This window comes from Taudactylus pleione, unplaced genomic scaffold, assembly GCF_031769625.1.
Source record: "Taudactylus pleione unplaced genomic scaffold, aTauple2 ptg000026l, whole genome shotgun sequence".
NCBI classification, from domain to species: Eukaryota; Metazoa; Chordata; class Amphibia; order Anura; family Myobatrachidae; genus Taudactylus; species Taudactylus pleione.
The window spans coordinates 12,945,236-12,966,993 of record NW_028284428.1 but is presented as its reverse complement, the minus strand read 5'-3'; the positions used below and the strand labels follow the sequence as shown (position 1 = coordinate 12,966,993).

Sequence of the window (21,758 nt, the reverse complement as noted above, 5' to 3'; positions counted from 1 at the left end):
CTTTGCTGGGCAAGCGAGAGGCCTGCGATCGCACAGAGTAGTTCGCGCACGCGCAGAACGAAGCGTGCGCGTACGCAAACCATCGGGCCGCTTGCGAGTGCACAGCTCCAGCAAGAGACTCTGAATGAGGTCCAAAGTGCAATCATTCCATTGGATACATGAGACTAAATTTTTCTTATGCATTATATGTATCGCATCTGATGAATCAGTGCACAATTGAGCAAATAAGCTGAATTAAATTGTGATTTTGTGTTTTACTCCAGAGACCCATGACTGGGGATTTTTTCCTGTTTGGGAAAGTAATATATGGTTCCTATACATAGAGGACCTCATTCAGAGTCTCTCGCTAGGGCACGCTCACTCACTGGGAGCGATAATCGCACATCTGCGCATGCGCATAATTCGCAGTGCGCATGCGCAAGTCATTCGTTGCGATCTGATTTTGCTAGCTCGCAAGCCAGTTTCTGGTCGCTGCTTTGAGTGACAGATAGTGCTGTTTGTGGTTGGTAACAGGGGAAGGTGCTTGTGAACGGGGGTGTGGATGTGCGAACGCAGGCGTGTCTGACCGTCAGACACAGCGTTTAATGGGTGCGCATAATTAGCAAAGTAGCGTCATCGCACATGTGACTTGGTTGTTTTTTAGCCTGAACTGCTCGCAGTGCTTGGGGTAGGTTAGGTCAACCCCAAGCGCGGCGAGCAGCTCCGATGGCCCTTGATGTTCACGATTAATCAGACTCTTCCCGGAGATGACGTGTGCTGCGAGTGACAGGTAGGAGGTTTTATAGTCCAGCGTACGCTAACTGCCGTCGCTCACTAAGCCATAGAGGGCGTCCTTACAGCGCAAAGAGCGATCGCTTGATTTGCATACCCGGCCCCTTTTTGCAAGCGAGCGACCGCATCTTGCGAGAGACTCTGAATGAGGTCCAGAGTCTGATCAACTCTCTGTATTTTTTTATAATACTATCTATATTGTTATCAGTATGATATATATATTCCTTTAGGTAGTGTATTTATTGGTATTTATGTCTATGTAAATTTCTGTACTTTTTCTGATAATAAGTGCGGGTAATTAAACCTATTAATTTTTTACGTGTGTTTTTAATTAATGTCCTGTCTGGGGTATTTAAGCGCAGTATATTGCCTTTTCTGTACTGTTTTCAAGAGGTAGCAAAAACCTCTTTTTTTACAGCTGCATAAATACTTGTTTCCCTGATCTGGGTAAGTGCTGTTATTTCATATTTTTTTCATATGTACATGGTACTATAATGAAGCAGACTGTCTATGATTTCGAAAACTGTATAGGTAATGCTAATATACCTTACTTTGACTCATATTTAACACCAAGGTAAACCAGATTCCAGACTGACATCATTTTGTGGCTCATTAGAAGGAACATTTTATACATAGGGGGGATTTCAATAGCCCACGATAATTTTTCGTGTGGTAAAAACGGGACTTTACTGCAATTTATTTTTCAGGCAATTCAATTACCCTCTGTTTTTACCGCACTAAAAATTCCCGCTTTTCAGGTTAAGTTCCATGTGTTTTCCCAATCGCAGCAGAGAAAAAACGTCCCTTATCAGGTGCCTTCGGGCAGGTGGAAAAAATCCCAGATGGTGCCGCTTCCTGTCAGCACAGCAGCCCAGCACGGTCTGCTGTGTCTGGGTTGGAGTGGGACGAGGGAGTCTCCTCTCCTCTGCTGGTTTGACAGAGCTCCCCTCTTCACAACATTTAGCAATTTTTTCCCTAAGGGGGGCATGGCCACACCTCCCCCCCATTAGGCCACGCCCTGGTATGTTCCTAGTCTTTAAGGCTGCAGGAGTGAAGGGTTAGGGATAGGCTGCGGGAAGGGTGGGTTAGGGTAAGGGTCAAGAATTCAGATAAAATACCAAAACCCATTTAGATTTTGACCGACAGCATCCTGACTGTCTAGATCCCATACCCAACATGGCAGCATGAGTGGGGAAAGACTAGATTATCTTCTTTACCCACTGCAAAATATAGAACAGATTTCTACTTCTATGCAGGGTGCCATTGCCCTGATTATGACTCATTCATTCATTACATTTAAATTTTTGAGATATATACTGTGTGTATATGTATATAAATAAATATATATATATATATATATATATATAATTATACTGACTATTACAGATGTATTTATAACCCATCCAATATCTGTTAAAAAATGCGGAATTGTTTGTCAAAACATCTGGTGAGAAAGTCTGTTTTAGGTTCCATTGCTTTCAGATATCCTTTAAACCTTTTCTAGACCATCATCTGCTGCTATCCCATTTAGATACAATGCGCTGTTGTGCAAATTATCTTTACTTTCCTCTTTGTCACTAGATTCAGGCTGCTCGTCATATCTCCTTCGATACAGAATTCGGCATAGTATAGTAGTGATGAACATTTCTATCATCAGGAGCTGCTGATTCATGTCTGAGATAAACATAATATTCAACAGATACAATATTAATAATTGCAGTCATTAATGTTAGGACTTCCATACAAAAGACAAATTGGAAAGTAAAACACAGAGCTGTTTGTGCATAACTTTAGTTTGCCTATCCATGGGTGGCATTGTTTGGCTGATCCATCATCCACCAATAGGCAATAAACAAAGCTGCTTGGAGCTCGCACTCTGTTTTACGATGAAATGGTCGCTGATTCCATTTGTTGACCAGGAGGTTAAGTTACCAGCTTATGAGAAGCAATCTATATGTAACAGTATTCACTTGTCTAATAAGATTTTATTTCTTAAAATAATTTTACATTACACAATGAGTGGCCTTTGGTTTTCTTTGTTGGGTGCTTTCGGTACAATGGTTTAATTACAGGAGGATGCACCCTAGAGGAATTTACACTAAGGCTATCCTGGCGTATCATTTCATGTTTAAAGTGCGCTAAACCTTGGAAGGAAGGTCATTTCACCTCATTCGTCTGTAGATCAGAAACTTTCAAATATATCAAATATCTGTATTACATTGTTATATGATTTTTTTGCCAATCCTGAAAATACTACATTATAGGTGCACTGTTTGTGTTTATACAGTTTATCTATTCTAGCTCCAGTGTTGCTGTAATCATACAAGAGGAGCTGCATTTGAAACTTTATTAAGGGCTTTTTAGTGAAGACTTTTTAAACATTTAATAAGCGCAGGAAAAAGTTTACTGTCTGACAGGGGTATTCAATATGGGTGCGATAACATCGTTTTTTGCGTTAATTTCGCACTTTCTAACTTTTTTGCGTTAATATCACTGGTTTTAGTTTTACACCGTATTCAATTTCAAAGACTTATCGCAGTTTTGAAAAGTCTTTGATAAAAAACGGTGATAACTTTTCACCATTGAATAGATGTCGAAAAAAAGTGCAGAATTGGGGTTTAGGGGTGCAGGCTTAAAAAAAATAGCCTGCACCCCTGAGATTGACATTTAAAAAAATAGGGACACCCCAAAAAAATTAATTTTAAAATTGGGGTGCAAAAAAAAAAATGGGAAAAAATTGTTTAACAATATGGAAATAGGTTCAGGGCTATTCTGCAAGTATGCGGCAGATGTTTTCTAGAATAGAATTATAGCGGCAGGTGCACAAATGCAGAATTTTTAAAAACTGACTTTAGGGACTTAAAAATATGCTAGTACCCTTTTTCATGTACCCCAAATTTGATGGGACCACTTAAAAAAACGAAAAAAATAACCTAAGTGCTCTTCTGCATCACTTCTTCAATGTCGGGAAAAAAACACCTGCTGCGGCTATTTAAATCCCCGACTTTCAATTAAAGGCTAAAACGGGGGTATCCATAGTGTTCCCCCATGTTTTTACAACTTTAGGCGGGTCTTACAATTATTTTAAGGAAACATTCGTAACTTTACGCAAATCCAACTTCGGAGTTTCCCGTTTTCGTTAATTTTATTTTGAATACGGGGATAAGCGGGAGCGCGCACCATACCTTTACGCAGAAAAAAACTCCGATATGAAATATTAACTTCGCCAGGGAAGTTAACCTTTCATATTGAATACCCCTCTTAAACTACATTAGAGTCCACACTAGAACACCCTTCTCTAGGAGAGAACTGATCCCTCCAAATAATTCTATATAAACAAGATACCGTATATACTCGAGTATAAGCCGAGTTTTTCAGCACATTTTTTGTGCTGAAAAAGCACCCCCTCGGGTTATACTCGAGTCATGCCCGCATGGTACGCTGCTGAGTAGCGTACCAAACGGGCCGCGGTGCAGACTGTGTCACTGTGACACAGCCTGCACCGCGTGTGTAGCACTGACCGGACGGAGTTCGGTCAGCACTACACACTGCTAAACACACAGCCGCCGGAGCCGGCAGCTATGTGTTTGGTATAATCAGCAGCCGCTGAGAGTCTGTCAGACTCTCAGCGGCTACTGCTGCTCCCACTGCGGGAGCCATCTTCCGGCTCCCGCAGTGGGTAATGGGAGAGACGTCGTCATGACGACGTCTCTCCCATTATGCAAAGCGGCGGAGGAGCCTGTAGCAGCGTCGGGACCAGGAGCGGGGTTACAGGTAAGTGTGTTTTTTTACATTTTTACATTTTTACATTTCTTTGTACTGAGGGGGCTACTACCGGGGGGTACTACCAGGGGGGGGATATCGCTACTGGGGGCACTACCAGAGGGGGGGGATTAATAATGGGGGAACTACCAGGGGGGGGTGTTGCTACTGGGGGCACTACCAGGGAGGGGGGGAATACTGGGGGCACTACCAGGGGGGATGTTGCTACTGGGGGCACTACCAGGGGGGGTTAATACTGGGGGCACTACCAGGGGGGGATATTGCTACTGGGGGCACTACCAGGGGGGGGCTACTACCGGGGGGTACTACCAGGGGGGGGATATCGCTACTGGGGGCACTACCAGAGAGGGGGGTTAATACTGGGGGCAGTACCAGGGGGGGATATTGCTACTGGGGGCACTACCAGGGGGGGATTAATACTGGGGGCACTACCAGGGGGGGATATTGCTACTGGGGCACTACCAGGGGGGGTATTACTACTGGGGGCACTACCAGGGGAGATATTACTACTGGGGGCACTACCAGGGGGGGATTACTACTGGGGGCACTACCAGGGGGGGATTACTACTGGGGACAGTACCAGGGGGGGATTACTACCAGTAGCTGCTGCATTTCCCACCCTAGGCTTATACTCGAGTCAATAAGTTTTCCCAGTTTTTCGTGGTAAAATTAGGTACCTCGGCTTATATTCGGGTCGACTTATACTCGAGTATATACGGTATATGCAGATCAGTATTAAACTGCTCTACCAGCAATATACAAATGAGGGATTCCTGATTGTTATATTGTAAAAAAAAAAAACACGAACAAGGTTGCCCTAAACCCAGATTATAAATCAACACAAATTTACATTCTACAAAGTGTTTTTTTACTTTTTTCTATTTCTTGATCTGCATGCAGCATCTCTGTACACAATATACACTGTGATCAACAGTAGGCAACATCAAAATCACAGAAATGCTACCTATTTCAACTCTGTTCCTTCTATTTGCTCGGGATGCAGTTGACATATTGGCGGTCGGGATGCCGGCACTCAGAATAACGGCACCAGAATCGCATCTGCAGTCTGAATCCCAGCGCCAGAATCCCGACCGCTGGTATCCCGGTAAGTATTATGGTTAGGGCGAGGGTTAGGCTGCTCGGGAAGAAGGTTAGGGTTAGGCTGTTGGGGGGAAAGGTTAGGGTTAGGCTGCAGAAAAGAATGTTTAGGAGGTTTAGATGCTGCTGTCGGTATTCTGAACGCCGGTATCCCGTACCTCACCCATTTGCTCTATATCGGTAGTTACACTGTAGTACATTCATATATGAACATCAACATCTGTTAGGTATGCAATCATAATGTTGCTTATTACCAGGTACACAATGTTGAAAGTTGCAAAATGTTGACATTTCCATTGGGGTTATCACTAGGGCTAGTGTTAGCTTTCAGTTTAGGGTTAGCATTACGGTTAGTGTTAGGGTTAGAGTTGCCATTAGGGTAACTGTTAGAATGTCAAAATTCTAGTTTTCTTCTTATTCTGTCCCTACCCTTAACAATATCATCATCCTGAATATAAACATGGTCGACATCATGAACATATCGACATGTTCAATGTTGACAATACAACCGTGTCGACATGATAAATGTCAACATTGTGATTGTCTAACATACGTATATACCTAACCCCTTTGTTAAGTAATCTTAAGCAGTGTTAAAATGAAAAGGAACTCACATGATGCTCTGGATGGGCCAGGAAGTGGTGGAACACAGGATATCACACCAGTGGTGCCAAGAATATTGATGATTGATGTTTGTAGCTGACTCAGAATGACAACAAACTGCAAATAAAGGTAATAAAAACAATTGCACTGATTGTATATACAATGTACTACCTATGCCACTGCTGATGCTAAACTGTATAGTGTGATAGAGTATGAATATATAAAATGTGATTTAGATCCCACACATGGGTGGCTTAAAGAACATGCTGACAGGGCTATCTCCCAGTGCGCTGTAGCCTGAAGGGATACAACCTTGCGTCCCCCGCTGAACCTCTAGCCCGGGTCGTGCTGGGCTCATCTTCCTGCTCAGATATGACCCAGGATTCCCAAGGTGCTGGCTGGTGACATCACTGTCAGTGCTTCACCTGCCTCCCTCTTTATTGCTCCCAGCTTAGCCTGCATCCTGCCTCCTGGTCCTCTGCAATGCATTGTGGGAAGGACAACACCACACAGAACAGCTCTAGGAGGAGACAGAGACCGGAGCAGCTACAAGTCAAGGTACCTGATGTTCTCGCAGATTATCCAATGCTGCGTTGTACAACGCAGCTCAGATAAGGAGGCGTGATGCCTTCTGCTGCATTACCATAATTGCAAGAATGGAGTTGCAAAGCTGCTTTAATGCAGCTGTGCAATTCCATCCTAAGCTAAATCAGGTCCTTAGTTTGATTGATTGGCACATTAGCATATGAATGTTAGTACAATGCTGCGGCCATAGGGAAAAGTACCTGTAGAAGCATGTCACTCATAATCAGGCCCCATGTGCGGACAGCTTTATTCTTACACTGTGATTTATAGTTAAGCTAGGATGCAGTCCAACTGGCCAGCCAAGGGCAGAACACAGCATTGCTGCCTCCTTGGCAACATTTGTGGAATGGTCTTGTGATGCCAGGTCACCCTCCTTAACCCTCCTTTTGATCTGAGAGTAGATTGGAGGCCTAGAGGGGATGGCCTGACACTTTATAAATTAGCGTTACAATGGCATTGTACAGTAATCAGCTATTGAAAATATTGAACAACTATTATGAATTCTATTTGTTTATGGTTCAATATCTTACCTCGTAAGCTGCAAATTTCGAGATAATATTCTTTTCTTTTAAGAATGGGTTGACATGATTAAACAAAATTCCCACTGCCCAAAGTGCGGTAATGGTAATTACACCAACAGACACATTGATATATATTGTAGCTGACTGTGCCCGTGACTGCAAAACAAAAGAAAGCCTTAATCAGTAGAGCTCATGACTATTTCAATGAATTGAGCAGTGATGTTGTAACTGAAGTACAGAGGTCTTTGACTAAGTTAAATGGCCAATGGTGGAATAGGGAGGGCACGGACATTTAAGCAAGGTAAGTGGCTGCTGTAGCCCTCTGTTGGTTCTAGCGTCCTTAGGCAACCACCACCTTGATACAAATCCAGTCTGTCTCCAAAGCGTAGCCCATTCTATTTACTTTTGGTGGCATCCTGCCCTCTCTATCCCTGACTTCTATCTGCCATGGATGTGTAATCATACAACTGACCAGATCTACCATCAAACCAGTGCTGGGTATGGGAAGAGGTTAACACAGATGATTGTCAGTGTCAAGCTTTTCAAGCCACCATCACGGCTTTCTAGGACAATACAGTCTTGCAATTGGAAGCTGGCGGATGGATGATTTCCACTGTAATAGGATACACTGGCTTGTGGTGCTGTCAGGTGCCCTGACAGTAACCCACATGGTGAATGTGACATCTATGCTCATTTTACTGAATACATTATTCTTATACTGAACACATATAATTACAATATGAAAGCTAAACATTCTCTTCTCATAATTCTGTATGGTCAAAGCATCCCCTTCTCACAAATCTGTAGGCCAAAAAAATATTGCCCTAATACAAATTTATGGCAGAAACAACTCATTTTTGGATAGATTCAGAGAATGGGACACTCTGGGCCCGTTCCATCCTAGGCTTTGACTAAAACTGAAACCTTAAAAAGGAATGATCTTTTGGCATACTATGAGAAATAAATAATTTGATGGGAGTAAAAAAACCTCCTGAGATTACATTAAAAAAAGTAAGAAGTGTTATATGGTTGCACCAAGCATGATGAACAATACTAAAACTAGTGGTCATATGTTTCTAGATAAACAAAAGAAAACTTGGTTTCTTTCAATGTTCTCGTTGCAATATATGCAACTTTTTTAGGCCAATGAATAAAAATCTTTATAGACTGTTCCAATAAAGTAAGTTTTAAAAAAAAAGACTTTATGAATTGTCAGCCATAATCCCTTACATACTTTCTAGAATGCTCCTGTTTTAAGTATATTGGAAAAAGCATAAGGTTACTGAATCTGTGAAATCAAGAACACGTTAGAAATATTAAAAAAACAACTGAGACACATTTGGTTTTCAAAACATTTTAATAATTATTACAAATACAGATTCTATTTTTTAAATAATGTAAAGCCAGAAAACATACAAGGTGTGGCTATTAAATAATGAGACTGTACTTGTAAAAAATAAACAATAACGGTTGAGTTAATAGGTTGTGGGTTAACATTGACATTGGACTATCTGAAAATGGTTTAGCAAGTTTCTCCCCTCTCACAAAGATAGTTTGCTTTCAAAATGCTTAGTTTAAAAGTAGAGCAATGTGTTAACTTAAATTATTTAGTTAAATTGAACAAAATGCTCACCAAATCTTTCTGTATGCTAACCAAGTCTTATGGGGCTGATTGTAAGGCACTTGCATGTGTGTTTGAGTGACACAAAAGGTTTAGTTACGGTCGTGAGTATGTCGAAGATGATGAATGTCATGTGTAAAAAATTTTGAAAATTGCTCAAATTGACCGTTGACTCATCATTCGAATTATAGCAGAAATGGTAAACATCAACAAAGAAACTGTTAGGCAAGTTTTGCATCAAGATCTTAACATGACAAAAGTATGTGCTAAGATGATTCCAAGGCTTCTCACTGCCAAGCAGAAAGGAAATTGAAAGCAAATTTGTACAGACAATTTGGAAAAAATGTAAGTGGATTTGCAATTTTTAGATAAAGTTATTACCTGTGATGAAATACGAATCTTCCAGTAAGCTCCTGAGACAAAACATCAGTCCACTCACTGGAAAATACCATCATCACGAAGAATGAAGAAAGCACGTCAAAGCAAATCCAAATTTAAAGGCATGTTAATTGTTTTCTTTAATATCAAAGATGTTATTTTGGAAGACTTGGTACCAGAAGGAGCAACAGTGAATCAGCATTACTACATTAATGTTGTAGCAACTTTGCAGGGAAGAATCCGAAGAGGACAGAGTTGTAAAAATATGGTTTAATCCCCTATCAGGACAATGCACCAGCCCACACAGCTCTGTCTGTGAAGCATTTTTTGAACAAATAGCATTGCAGTGCTAGAACATCCTTCATACTCACCAGACCTAGCACCATGTGACTTTAGAGAAAAGAAAGTCAAATCTGTACTCAGGGGAACCCATTTTACATCAGTTACTGAGGTAAAGAAGAGAATGACAGAGCTGACAGATGAGCTACAGTGTGGCTTTGACCAATGGAAAATAAGAATGCAGTGGTGTGTGTATGCAGAAGGGGAGTACATAGAAGGGGAATGGAGTTAAAATGTACTTAATATAATTAAAGATAAATTTTAGCATCGGTCTCTTTATTTATTAGCCACACCTCATATGCGACTTGGAGGAGATCTTGCCAAATAAATTACTCCATATATATTATAAATGAGTACTCTGGCACTGGTAGGTCTTAAACAAGGGCTTTGATTATAATTTTTTTTTATTTTACATTTATTATTCATTATGAATTATGATTGATTGATTCTTATGAAACTTTGCATACTTCCTGAAATTGGTAAGATATGTATTAATCTTATTTTAATTATCATTTAACACTGTTAACTGATATTATTAACCCTACATTTATAATATGAAGTCCTTTTTTCTTTATTTTTTATATATGCACAAATGTATTAACCTTTAATAATGTTTAAAGGGGGATATTTTTCCTCTCCAATATGTGATACAGGTTGAGTCTCCCATATCCAAAATGCTTGGGACCAGGGTATTTTGGATATCGGAATATTCCGTATTTTGGAATATTTGCCTACCATAATGAAATATCTTGGGAATGGGACCCAAATCTAAACACAGAATGCATTTATGTTATATATACACCTTATACACAGCCTGCAGGTAATTTTATACAATATTTTTAATAATTTTGTGGCTCAAACAAAGGGCCTGATTCAGAGCCGCTCGCTGCTGGTGAGCGCTCACTCAGAATCAGGGCGTTTTTTTATTTTTTTTACCAAGCCGCTCGCAAAGCTGTGGGTGACCTCCCACAGCTTTTGCGAGTGGCCTGGAGCCCGTCGCGATTATCGCGACCATCAGGCTTGCGATGAGACCCTGTGGTAGGGTCTCAGCTCTCGCAAGCCCGAGTGGACTCCCTACTCTAATAGAGCAGGAAGACCACTACTGACATCACTAGTGATGTCAGTAGGGCCACCCACAAATGCTAGGCATTCCTAAGGGAAGGCCTGCGTTTGTGCAGCCACCCCCCCTCCCCACCTACAAAACGGGGCGAGCTGTCAATTAACATCGACAGCCGCCCCGTCTTGTAGCGAGACCTGTAGCGGTGGAGCAGCCATCGCTGGATGGGTCTCGTGCATGCGCACGCCGGAGGTGGCGCATGCGCAGTGGGGGACCATCAACCCGCTTGCAAGCGGGTCTGAATCAGGCCCAAAGTTTGTGTACATGCATGAAATTAATTTATGTTTCATATACACCTTATAAACACTGCCTGAAGGTTATTTTATACTATATTTTTAATAATTTGGTGCCTTATACAAAGTTTGTGTACATTGAACCAGCAAACAGCAAAGGTTTCACTTTCTCAGTCATGCTAAAAATATTATCCGTATTTCGGAATATTTGGATATGGGAGACTCAACCTGTACCATGGTTCTACATGCTTCACTGTTTTCTGCTGAATATTCTTTGTTTACACTTATTTGCACACTTTAAGCTAGGCCAAAATGGTAGCACCGATGTCTTAAGCCAACACTGTCCATGCAATGGTATAACTTTTCAAACATGGGAGCCACTATATAACATTTGACCTATACCAAAATGGTGCTGGAAATTTTTAAACATGGTGGTCACTATATAAGATTCAGAAACCTCACTATTGTGTCAAGAACATGCACACAAATATATTGGATGCTGCTTGGAGTTCTAATAATGATGCTAACTGTGAGATTTGTTTTCTTCTATCTACTTAACTTCTGGCTGAGTTGAGTGGAAGTGATATCCGGCTCCCTCCAGACACTAGGCGGTAGTGGCATCACTTGTGGTTTTTGTCAATGGCAGAAACCAATGTGAGCAGCACACCTGACTAACCTTGATTTCTTATTGTAATCACCATTCAGCCCCTGAAGAAGTCTTGGACAGATGAAACGTTTCAGGTTCAACTCTAACACTATAAACTTTTTCTAATATTTTGGACACATATTGGAGGATGTTATGCAGCCAGAAACTATTGCATTCTTGTAACCTAAGGAATCCAGATTGGCTTAATATTTTATATTTTGCACGTACAATTTTTTTTCTTAATTCAAATTAGTATTTACAACACTATGCTATGTTGAATATTTGATATTGATGTACATGGGCTACTGTGGAGAACTGAGAGAAGTATTTCATTCAGGCATAGTGGATATTTGTGAGTCTATGTTGCATTTATACAATCTTCAAATTTTGATATATGTATATTTAAGCAGCAACTAAAAGTAATACACTATATATTTTCTATTCCTTTGGAAATATATCCTGTTTTGACAAAAAAAATGTTGGAGACATTCAGGATGCTAATATTAGATGTACATTGAGTTTAATTCCTTTTGGTATGCAGTGGGGCATGGGTTGTGGATTAAAATATCTATAGTATTTAGATAGACAGTGTTATGAAACACTAGAGTATATGTATAAGACCCCTAGAGCCATGCTAAAGAGGTCTTCCTATAACAGCAGTCCTTTGTTCCTTTAGAGTAGAGCACACTCATCGGTACTTGGGATGCTGCCAGGTCTTGAAATTCAGGACAGTAAGAACTTAAACAATACTGTGGTAATCGCAGGATATTTGGCTGGAGTAGTATTAACAAAGCAATATACAGGCAAAATAAATATAAATGTTGAAAGCACCTACAGGGTTACTACAGAGCAGGACTGGCAATATATTGCGAGCAGATGGTTAAACAGCAGAGGTGGACAATCATTGTGAATAGCAGATGCAGCTTGCAATAATATACACCAGCAGAGGTGGACAATCACTGTGAATAGCAGTGTTGATAAACACTTTGGAGCAGGGTATAACAGATTGCAAATGGTAATTCACTAGAGGCTAAAAGTATACAAAAGCTCACGGATGTTGAGACAGGGTCCAGGTACATAGACCAGGCAAGGCATATGCAGGAGAAACACAAGGACACAGGATACAGACCAGAGGCTTACACAGGAACATAAGTTATAACTGGCATTGGTGTGCAGGGCTGGCTGCCTTATAAGAAGCATCTCCACCAAACTGCAATCAGCCAGAGAGACCAGCCTCCCTGATTAATTCCATGCAGCTGCAAAGCTGCACAGAAAGCTGGCATCCTGAATGAAAATAAGGGCCAGCCCAGCGTTGTCTGTGGCTGCCCAGTGTCCTGTTTGCCTAGCAACCGAGAGACCATCGGGCAGTGCAGCAGTGCGATGTGATGACCTGGTCGCCTGGACGACCAGGACCTGTCGCGGGAATGAACCTTTGCGGTGGCTCATAACATATAGGTAAGAAACCTGGGACAAATATATCTCCCGTTTATAACCTTACCAGTGCTTTTGTCACATATCTCCCCCATTTGTTTCAACCTATGGGGCAGAGCAACTGCAGCCCCCAAACACAAGACAAGGGGTCTGCATTGGCCAGTTGGCTCCTGGGCCTGTGTTCCACTGAAATTTTAAAGTTTTGTAATGCCAAGAACCATCTTGTTATACCTCCCATTGCTCTCTTTGTTCTACAACATCTATTTTAAGGGATCATGATCGGAGATCAACCTGAATTTCCTTTACAACTGGGTAGTACCTGAGAGTTTCCAATGCCCATTTGATGGCCAATGCTTCTTTTTCAACAGTGGCATAGTTTCTCTCATGGACATTAAACCTTCTGCTTAAATAAGAGGATACTCTTCCCCCTATTTGTTCTGGTACAGGACCGCACATATTAACTTTTAAAGTCAGGTGTCATCTGAAACTGGCTGGGTACACAATGCTACCTTCAACTCCTGAAAAGCCTTTTCTGCTTCAGGATTCCATTTAACCATAACTGTTTGCCCTTTGTAAGGTCCATCAGTGGGACAACAATGGTGGCAAAATTTGGTATAAACCTTTTATAACACCCTGTGATTCCTAAGAAAGCTCTCACCCATTTCTTATTCAGGGTTCGTGGTCAATTTGTATTGCCTCAATTTTATTAAGTTGGGGCTTTATCAAACCTGTGCCGATGGTGTATCCAAGGTACTGTACTTTACTTCTTCCATCCTTAAACATATTTTTGGGTTGGCTGTCAATCCTGCCTTATGGTTGGAGTCTAATACTGCTTGTACTCTTGGTAAGTGAGACTGCCAATCAGGACTGTAGATGACTATATCATCAAGATAGACAGCAGCTTACTGTCTATGGGGGCTTAGAATTCTATCCATCATCCTTTAAAAGGTGGCAGGTGCCCCATGTAACCCAAAAGGAACCATCTTGTATTGAAACATTCCTTTTGGGTGAAGGAAAAGCTGTCTTCTCTTTGGCATTATCTGTTAATAGCATTTGCCAATACCCTTTTGTTAAGTCTAGAGTGGTTAAGTACCTTGCTGTTTCTAGTCTTTCAATAAGTTTATCCACCCAAGGCATTGGGTAGGCATCAAGCTTACACACATTATTCAACTTAAGGAAATCATTGCAGAACTGCAAACTCCCATCAGGTTTTGGGATGAGCACAATGGGACTTGACCACTCACTATGTGACTCCTCAATCACACCTAACTCCATTTTTTTTTATTTCTTTAGACCCTGATTTCTGTTGGGCTTCTGGGATGCTATATGGCTTTAGGTTAACCTTAACCACTGGGTCAGTGATTATGTCATTTTTAATGACTGTTATTTTACCTGTTATGTCAGAAAACAAATCTCTATTTCTTACGAGAAATTCTTTAGCCTCCTGCTGTTGTACAGTGGAGAGGGTTTTAGCTATTGTTACTTTGGGAACCAAAGGTACTGAGGGTATTGGAGAGGCCAGGGTGGCTGACATAGCTACTCTATCCTTCCAAGGGTTTATAAGATTTACATGGTAGATCTGCTCTGACTTTCTTTTCCCAGGCTGGTAAACTTTATAATTAACCTCCCCCATTTTTTCAAGGATTTCAAAGAGTCCTTGCAAGTTAGCCAAAACTTTACTTTCTACTGTGGGAATCAAAACAAGCACTTTGTCCCCAGGAAAGATGTGCAACTGGGCATTGTGATTGTAGACCCTCTGCTGTGCCTGTTGGGCCTGTTCCAAGTTCTCTCTCACTATCAGCACCACTGTAACTATTCTTTCCTGCATTTGAGAAACATGCTCAATAACAGTTCTGTAAGGACTGGATTGTCCCTCCCATGTCTCCTTTGCATTGTCCATTTGGGTGTCTCCCATACAACAAATCAAAAGGTGAAAACCCTGTGGAGGATTGGGGAACCTCTGGCCAGTAATAAATAATGTAGCAAATAATCTAAATCTCTTCCATCTTTATTCACAGCTTTCTTTACAATGTTTTTTAACGTTTTATTAAACCTCTCCAGTAAACCTTCAGTCTGTGGGTGATACAGAGAGGTTCTTAGCTTAAACATGTGGCACAACTCTTTCATGATTTTCAACATAAAAAGGGGTCCCTGATCAGTCAGGATTTCCTTAAGTATCTCCAATCTGCTATGACATGTACTAGTTCTCTAGCAATGTCTTTGTTGATGTATTGCACAATGGTATCGCTTTTGGCTATCTGGTGTGATAATTCATTATCATCAAAATATATTAATTGCCCTGGGCAAATTTTATTAGGGATCCAACCAATCCATAGCTATTCTCTCAAACGGAACCTCAATAATGGGTAACTGGACAAGCCGACTTCTAAAATGTGGCCTTGGAGCATGGTACTAACATTCAGGGCAGGATGCACAATATTCAGATATCTCTTTATGGACCCCGGGCCAGAGAATACTCTGTGAAATTCTTTCCTTGGTTTTATCTACACCTAGGTGACCTGCAGTTATGTGACCATGAGCCAGGTCTAACAATGTTCTATATTGCCTTAGGGACTACCAATTGTTCCACAATATATTCCCACTTCTTGGTCACCCAATACAACAAATCTTGACGTACTGCCATGTGAGGGTATGATGATCTACAATCAGGGTCTACGTGGTTTCCAATCAATCACTTTACATTCTCTCTAGCTTTTACCAGAGTAGGGTCATTTAACTATTTTACTGCTCTAAGGCAAAGATCTCTTTTCTGACCTCCAGGTCAGGCAGACAATCAATTGGTTCAACAACATTTTCTATTTCAGTAGAAGGTACATCATCCTGTTCCCCACTACTGCTCTCATCATTCATTGGCTACCCAATCATGCTTGAAAAAGAGAACATTTCTGATTTGGAAGACACTCCCACTGCCACTGCATCAGTAACATCCTCAACGGATCTGGGTTATTTACTTCTGTAGAAAATCGGCTTTCCCACAGCTTCCAGAGGAGGTTAAAGTCTCTCCCCAATATCGCATCATACATAAAACCATCAACCAAACCCATAGGGACTAGAGCAAAACCACACTGCATTTTTATGTTCACTTCCGCAGTATCATAATACAGAGTATCCCCATTGTGACAGGTGATACAAACAAAATGGCTGTTGCGCTATTTTGCTGTTAAACTGTTCAGAGTACTTTTAATGTATATATTAGTGATTGTAGTAATTAATTAGAATATTTTTCTACTTATAAGGCTATGTAGTTTGATACTAATATTCAATTATGTTAACCATATATTCTGTCATTTTTTTAGAAGGTGCCCTGTGATATGATTTTCAAAGGAATTTGCTGTAGTTATATATTTTGACTTGGATTGTGTGATATTTACTGTAGAAAGTAATGAGCCTTGAACATATAAATGTCAGTGCCATTTGTTATAATACTGCACCAAAACCACATTTGAGGCAATGCTGCCCCTATTGTTAATATTTGTTTTTATATTATGACCATATAAGGGATATAGTATCCGGTCTTTGCTAGGAGCCCTATAATTAGCTGTGGAATGTGGAAGTCTGGAGCCTTAAATCCCATCTCCCAGACTGACTGCAGAAAGTGCTGGGTCCGGTGTACCCATCCGGCCTGTCACGCTGGGCGGCGGGTTTTGGAAAGCCGAGGTCTGAGGCTGTGGGAGGAGGCGAAGGCGAGGGGCCTGGACGTATGATCTCCGCATCCACAAGTCTTGGTCGTTGGCTAGACCTAGTCAATGGTGTGGAGTCTAACTCACAAGGAGTTGTTCGCCAGTGACCCCTCCAAGCGGGATATGGGCTTGTGCGGCTTCCTGTAAGCAGGTCGCGGTCCTTTGACTTGGTGACCAAGGTCTGCAGGGAAAAAGAGAATCAAAACACCCATGGCCCAAGGGTAATGCCTGGAATAGGTACGTGGGGAGTGGGACAGAACTCCTGGCTGGAGAAAGGCACTTGAGGTGCTGGCTAGAGAGGTGTGAAGATTTATTGGTAGGTTGAGGTAACAGCTGGATATCCCACGAAGTATATACCGGATTGCCGGCCGGAGATCATGCACTAGGGTGCAATGAGACGAAGGGTAAACCTGCACACAGGCTGTGATGGTGAAAGCACTGTGATGAGATGAAGGGTTAACCTGCACACAGGCTGTGATGGTGAAAGCACTGCGATGAGATGAAGGGTTAACTTGCAAACAGGCTGTGATGGTAAAAGCACTGAGGTGAGCTGAAGGGTTAACTTGCAAACAGACTGTGATGGTAATAGCACTGAGGTGAGATGAAGGGTTAACTTGAAAACAGGCTGTGATGGTAATAGCACTGAGGTGAGATGAAGGGTTAACTTGAAAACAGGCTGTGATGGTAAAAGCACTGCGGTGAGATGAAGGGTTAACTTGCACACAGACTGTGATGGTAAAAGCACTGTGATGAGATGAAGGGTTAGCTTGCACACAGGCTATGATGGTAAAGCACTGTGGTGAGATGGAGGGTTAACTTGCACACAGGCTGTTGCTAGTAAAGGCACTGTGGAGAGATGGAGGTTAAACTTGCACACAGGCTGTTGATAGTAAAGGCACTGTGGAGAGATAGATTAGAAGCTCTGGAAGAAACACACTGGAAGCACGGGGACCTGGAACGAGACTCCTCTAGTACACTAGCGGCGACAATGATTGTTCAGGCAACTACCTGGAGTACAGGAGCCGGATATATACCCCTGGAAGCCTGCTGATAGGCTCACAGCATCAGCTGACCAGCCGGGCCACTCAGGGAAGGAAGTACTGACATAGGGAAAGTGTCATGGCGGCGCCCATGACGGAAACTGCGATCCCCGCTCACCGGGTCGCCTGACACCACAGCTACAGGGTGAATGCTCAGCTCCTCCCACGTCGCCGTGCCAGCCGCCCGACTGCCCGGGAAGTCAGAGGAAGCCGGCGGGACGGTAAGGGACGGCCGATCCCCGGCTGAACTCTGACACGGCCTATGGTGATAGGGTGAGGCTCCTGGGTGTGATTGTGCTGTATTGGGCCGTTATCATAATTAATTAGAAAACTAAGCTAAGTACTAATAAATCTTTTTAATGAATTAACTTAAACTGTGTGGTGTATTGTGTCATTTATATCACTCTGTTGCTGTCTTCCTGAACCCTCTGTTCCACTGGAAACATCTATGTATGCAAGTTACACCAACAGTTTTCTCCTTATATTTTAAGGGGTTCACCAATTTGTTTTTGATAAGAGTTACCAGGTTATCAGAATCTAACAGAGCCTCTACCCGTTTGCCTTCTAAAGTGACTATACACATTTGCTTATCTGACTAGCTAGCTGAGCAACGAAAGACATTCTGCAATTAACATAAGCAGCATCACATTGCACAGGTTCAGAGGTAAGCGAACAATTAGCAGCAATATGACCTAAACCACATCGAAAACATTGGATCATATTATTATCAAGTCTTTTACGGGGTAGGAACCTTCCTGGCCCTGCAGGCCTTCCAGCTTCCAAACCTAAAGTCTTAGGTTCATTCCACCTCCCAGCACCCTTTTCCCCTGGAATAGTCTTACCAGTGGTCACTGGAGATCGCTATTGTGGGACTAGGGCCTGATGGGGTACACTTAACAGTTCCTCAGCCGCCACATACCTCTCTACCACTTCTACCAATTGGTTTGTTGTTTTAGGGTCAAATTTGCTAATCTACTTGTGCAGAATTGTAGGCAAGGACTGTAGATATTGATCAATAATGACCCTTCTATGTTTTGGGGTCCTGTTAGAGACTCTGGCTGTAGCCACTTTGTGGTAAGATAGACAAGGTCATGCATTTGAGAGTGAGGAGGCTTTTCTGTTTGGTATTCTCAGTGATGAACTCGACCAAGTTAAGGTTTTTTTTTAACTTATCATAGTCTTTACCATCAGTCATATACAAATCATAATAGGCTTTTTTGGTTCTCCTGACAGGAAGGGTACCACAAGGCTTGCCCACTGATCTTTAGGCCAACTCTCTCTCTCAGCTGTTCTTTTAAAAGTGGTTAGATAAGCTTCAACATCATCACTCTGGGTCACCTTTTGCAGAAAATGACTGGCCTGTATGGAGCGAGAGATATTTGGAACATAGGTGGACGTAGTCCTGGACAGAGCTGCTAGATGCTGCACCACCTCTTTTAAGGGCCTCACAGTCTTGGTGCTGTTGCTCACAGTCTTGGTGCTGCTGCTCATGGTCTTGGTGCTGTTGCCTGCAGAGTTCATCGATAAACAATTGCTGTTGTCTAGTCACTTGCGGTTGTCTGCGGTTTTCCTCAGTATCCAATTGCTGTTGTCTGCAGTTTTCCTCGATAATCACTTGATAAACCCTGGTGGCTTCCTGCTGAGCCGCTGTAGCAAGGCCTTAATAATTCCATCATGTTATTTTTGGGTGTAGGGTTGAAACAGAATCTGGCTTCCCTAAGCATCTGCAGATGCCAACACCATGGATTTCAGTGTATATAAGTTGATGTCCACAACAACAAACTGGTGTCTGTCACTTTAAATTTCAAGCATACTTTTTTTGTAAACTTGCAATATCAGTGTGTTGCCCACATTCTCCACCAATTGTGATAAGATCAAGTTACAGGTGCCCTCTCCAAGGGGTAGAAGGGCAATTACAAACACACAGTAGCCAGGAAACAGCACACCAATCCAGGGTTTCCGTGAATTTAGTCAAAGCTAGTTTATTGTGCAGAATAAGAAATACATAAAATAAAATCCTAACCCGTCTGAGCTCTAACTAAACTCAGAGATTCCCTCTTTCATCAATGGTAGGACCTAATGCCCCTACCACAAACATCAGTCACAAATCACAATGTCTCTTAACAGGCCTGCTGCCTCTTTTCCTAGTGAGACATTGAGTAAAACCCGAAACATTTTTTATCAGCTTCTTAAAGGTGCAAGTGCTAATTAGGCTGTTCTCAGGCTAAAGACCTGAAGACCCGAAATGGGCTAATGGACTGAGCCCGTCCTCACTCTCCATCCATAACCCCAGTAACCCTTATCTGGCTTTTACTAAACCCCAAACACTATCAAGTGTGTTTTTCAATCACAGATATTTTCTTAGGGTTTTTAATACATATAGGTAAGAAATCTGGGACAAATATATCTCCCGTGTATAATCTTACCAGTGCTTTTGTCACATTATATATATGTCTATATCTTTCCCATTCGCTTTGGAATGATATATCATACGATACATCCTACAGTATGTAACCAGCTCAAGGTTATTTTACATCACTGCATTTTCTGAAAAGAAAATCTATACATACAGTATATATATATACATATATGCGACAGTGACGTGCGGTGAGCTCTGTACAGCCTGTGCTGGTTTTTAAAATACAGGGGATAAAATGCTTAGGAGACACACATGGAGATGGGTCAGAGTGCTGGGAGACTGTGTCACCCCCTACTCACTGTAACTCTCCCCTGACTACAGTACACTTCAGTGTCCATTGATTCTCCTACCTGCATAACTGTGTCTTCTCTTGCTTCTGCTGACTGAGCTCTGATCTCTACACACTGCAGTGCACTTCCTTGTCACATGACACATCCAAGGTGTCCATCAGTGCTCAAGGCACGCCCCCATACTCAGAGGCATGCCTCTTTTAGCTCTCTATCTGTGCAGCTTACTGCCCATGGTGTGGCCCTGCCCCAGGTCTGCAAGCAGTTTTTGATTATACAGAAGCAAAGCTGAACTGTGGCTGCCTCATCTATCCTCTCCCTGCAGTCCTAGGGAGCTCCACAAAGCTGGTGAGTGTTAACTATAAAAATGATTAAAATAAACAAAGAAGATGTTTATAAGTTATAAATATCTTCTTTGTATTATTCTAATCATTTTTACATCAAATCTCAGGAGTATGACGGGGGAGGCTCTGCCTACCCTGACAGCACGACCCTGATATGTATTGTGTAATTTCAGTTTATCCAGTGAGCAGTAAATTGTATGGTGTTCTTGTAAGTGATAGTGTATAGGAGGTCATGACATGCTTTCTGGCTTGAGGCCTCCAAAATTCTAGAGTCTCCCCTATGGGAGTTTCGCCTAATTTTAACATTGTAAAGTCTGGTGATCTACCCTTACAGTACTGTATGTCTCACCAAATCTGTACATGCAGACTGTGTTCTACACACATGCATACTGTTTATATACTGTACCTGACACACATAAAGCAGGCATAGCCTTTAAGACACTGAATTGTTCTGCAGTGCCAGCTGCCAGACGTCATTTTAAGTTTCATACAAAGAAGTCTCTTGTGCATCTCAACCAATTAAATACTCACATCGCCTATAGCGTAAGTCCCATTAGTCCAAAGGACGACAGCCAAAAACATGAGCATTGGTCTCAGGCATGCAAACTGAAAAGTTCCCAATTTCAGGATAAGTAATAATCGTCTGTACAAACGGAAAAATCACAAAACATTTATGTTATTTGTTGTTATTTATCATATTTTGTAGAACATTTTATAGTAACCCGATTTAGGATATCTTTCAATCCCGTAGTGCTCAGTCATTCAAACATTACTGTTAGTGTAGCAGTATTAATCTTGTATAAATGTAAGGCTTTGGTCAGAAGAAGGATGTTCACAGGAG

At 41.8% G+C, this 21,758-nt stretch overlaps 1 protein-coding gene across 1 annotated transcript in view; it reads right to left on the bottom strand.

Moving 5' to 3' along the window:
- Positions 1-2,260: 2,260 nt before the first annotated feature.
- LOC148539223 (organic solute transporter subunit alpha-like) overlaps positions 2,261-21,758 on the bottom strand; it is a 64,569-nt gene continuing 45,071 nt past the window's right edge. The window contains exons 5-8 of the mRNA XM_088451510.1: positions 21,449-21,560; positions 7,371-7,517; positions 6,267-6,372; positions 2,261-2,445 (exon numbers count right to left, since the gene is read on the bottom strand). Of these exons, the coding sequence (XP_088307636.1) occupies positions 2,261-2,445; positions 6,267-6,372; positions 7,371-7,517; positions 21,449-21,560 (550 nt within the window). The remainder of the gene's footprint in view (positions 2,446-6,266; positions 6,373-7,370; positions 7,518-21,448; positions 21,561-21,758) is intronic.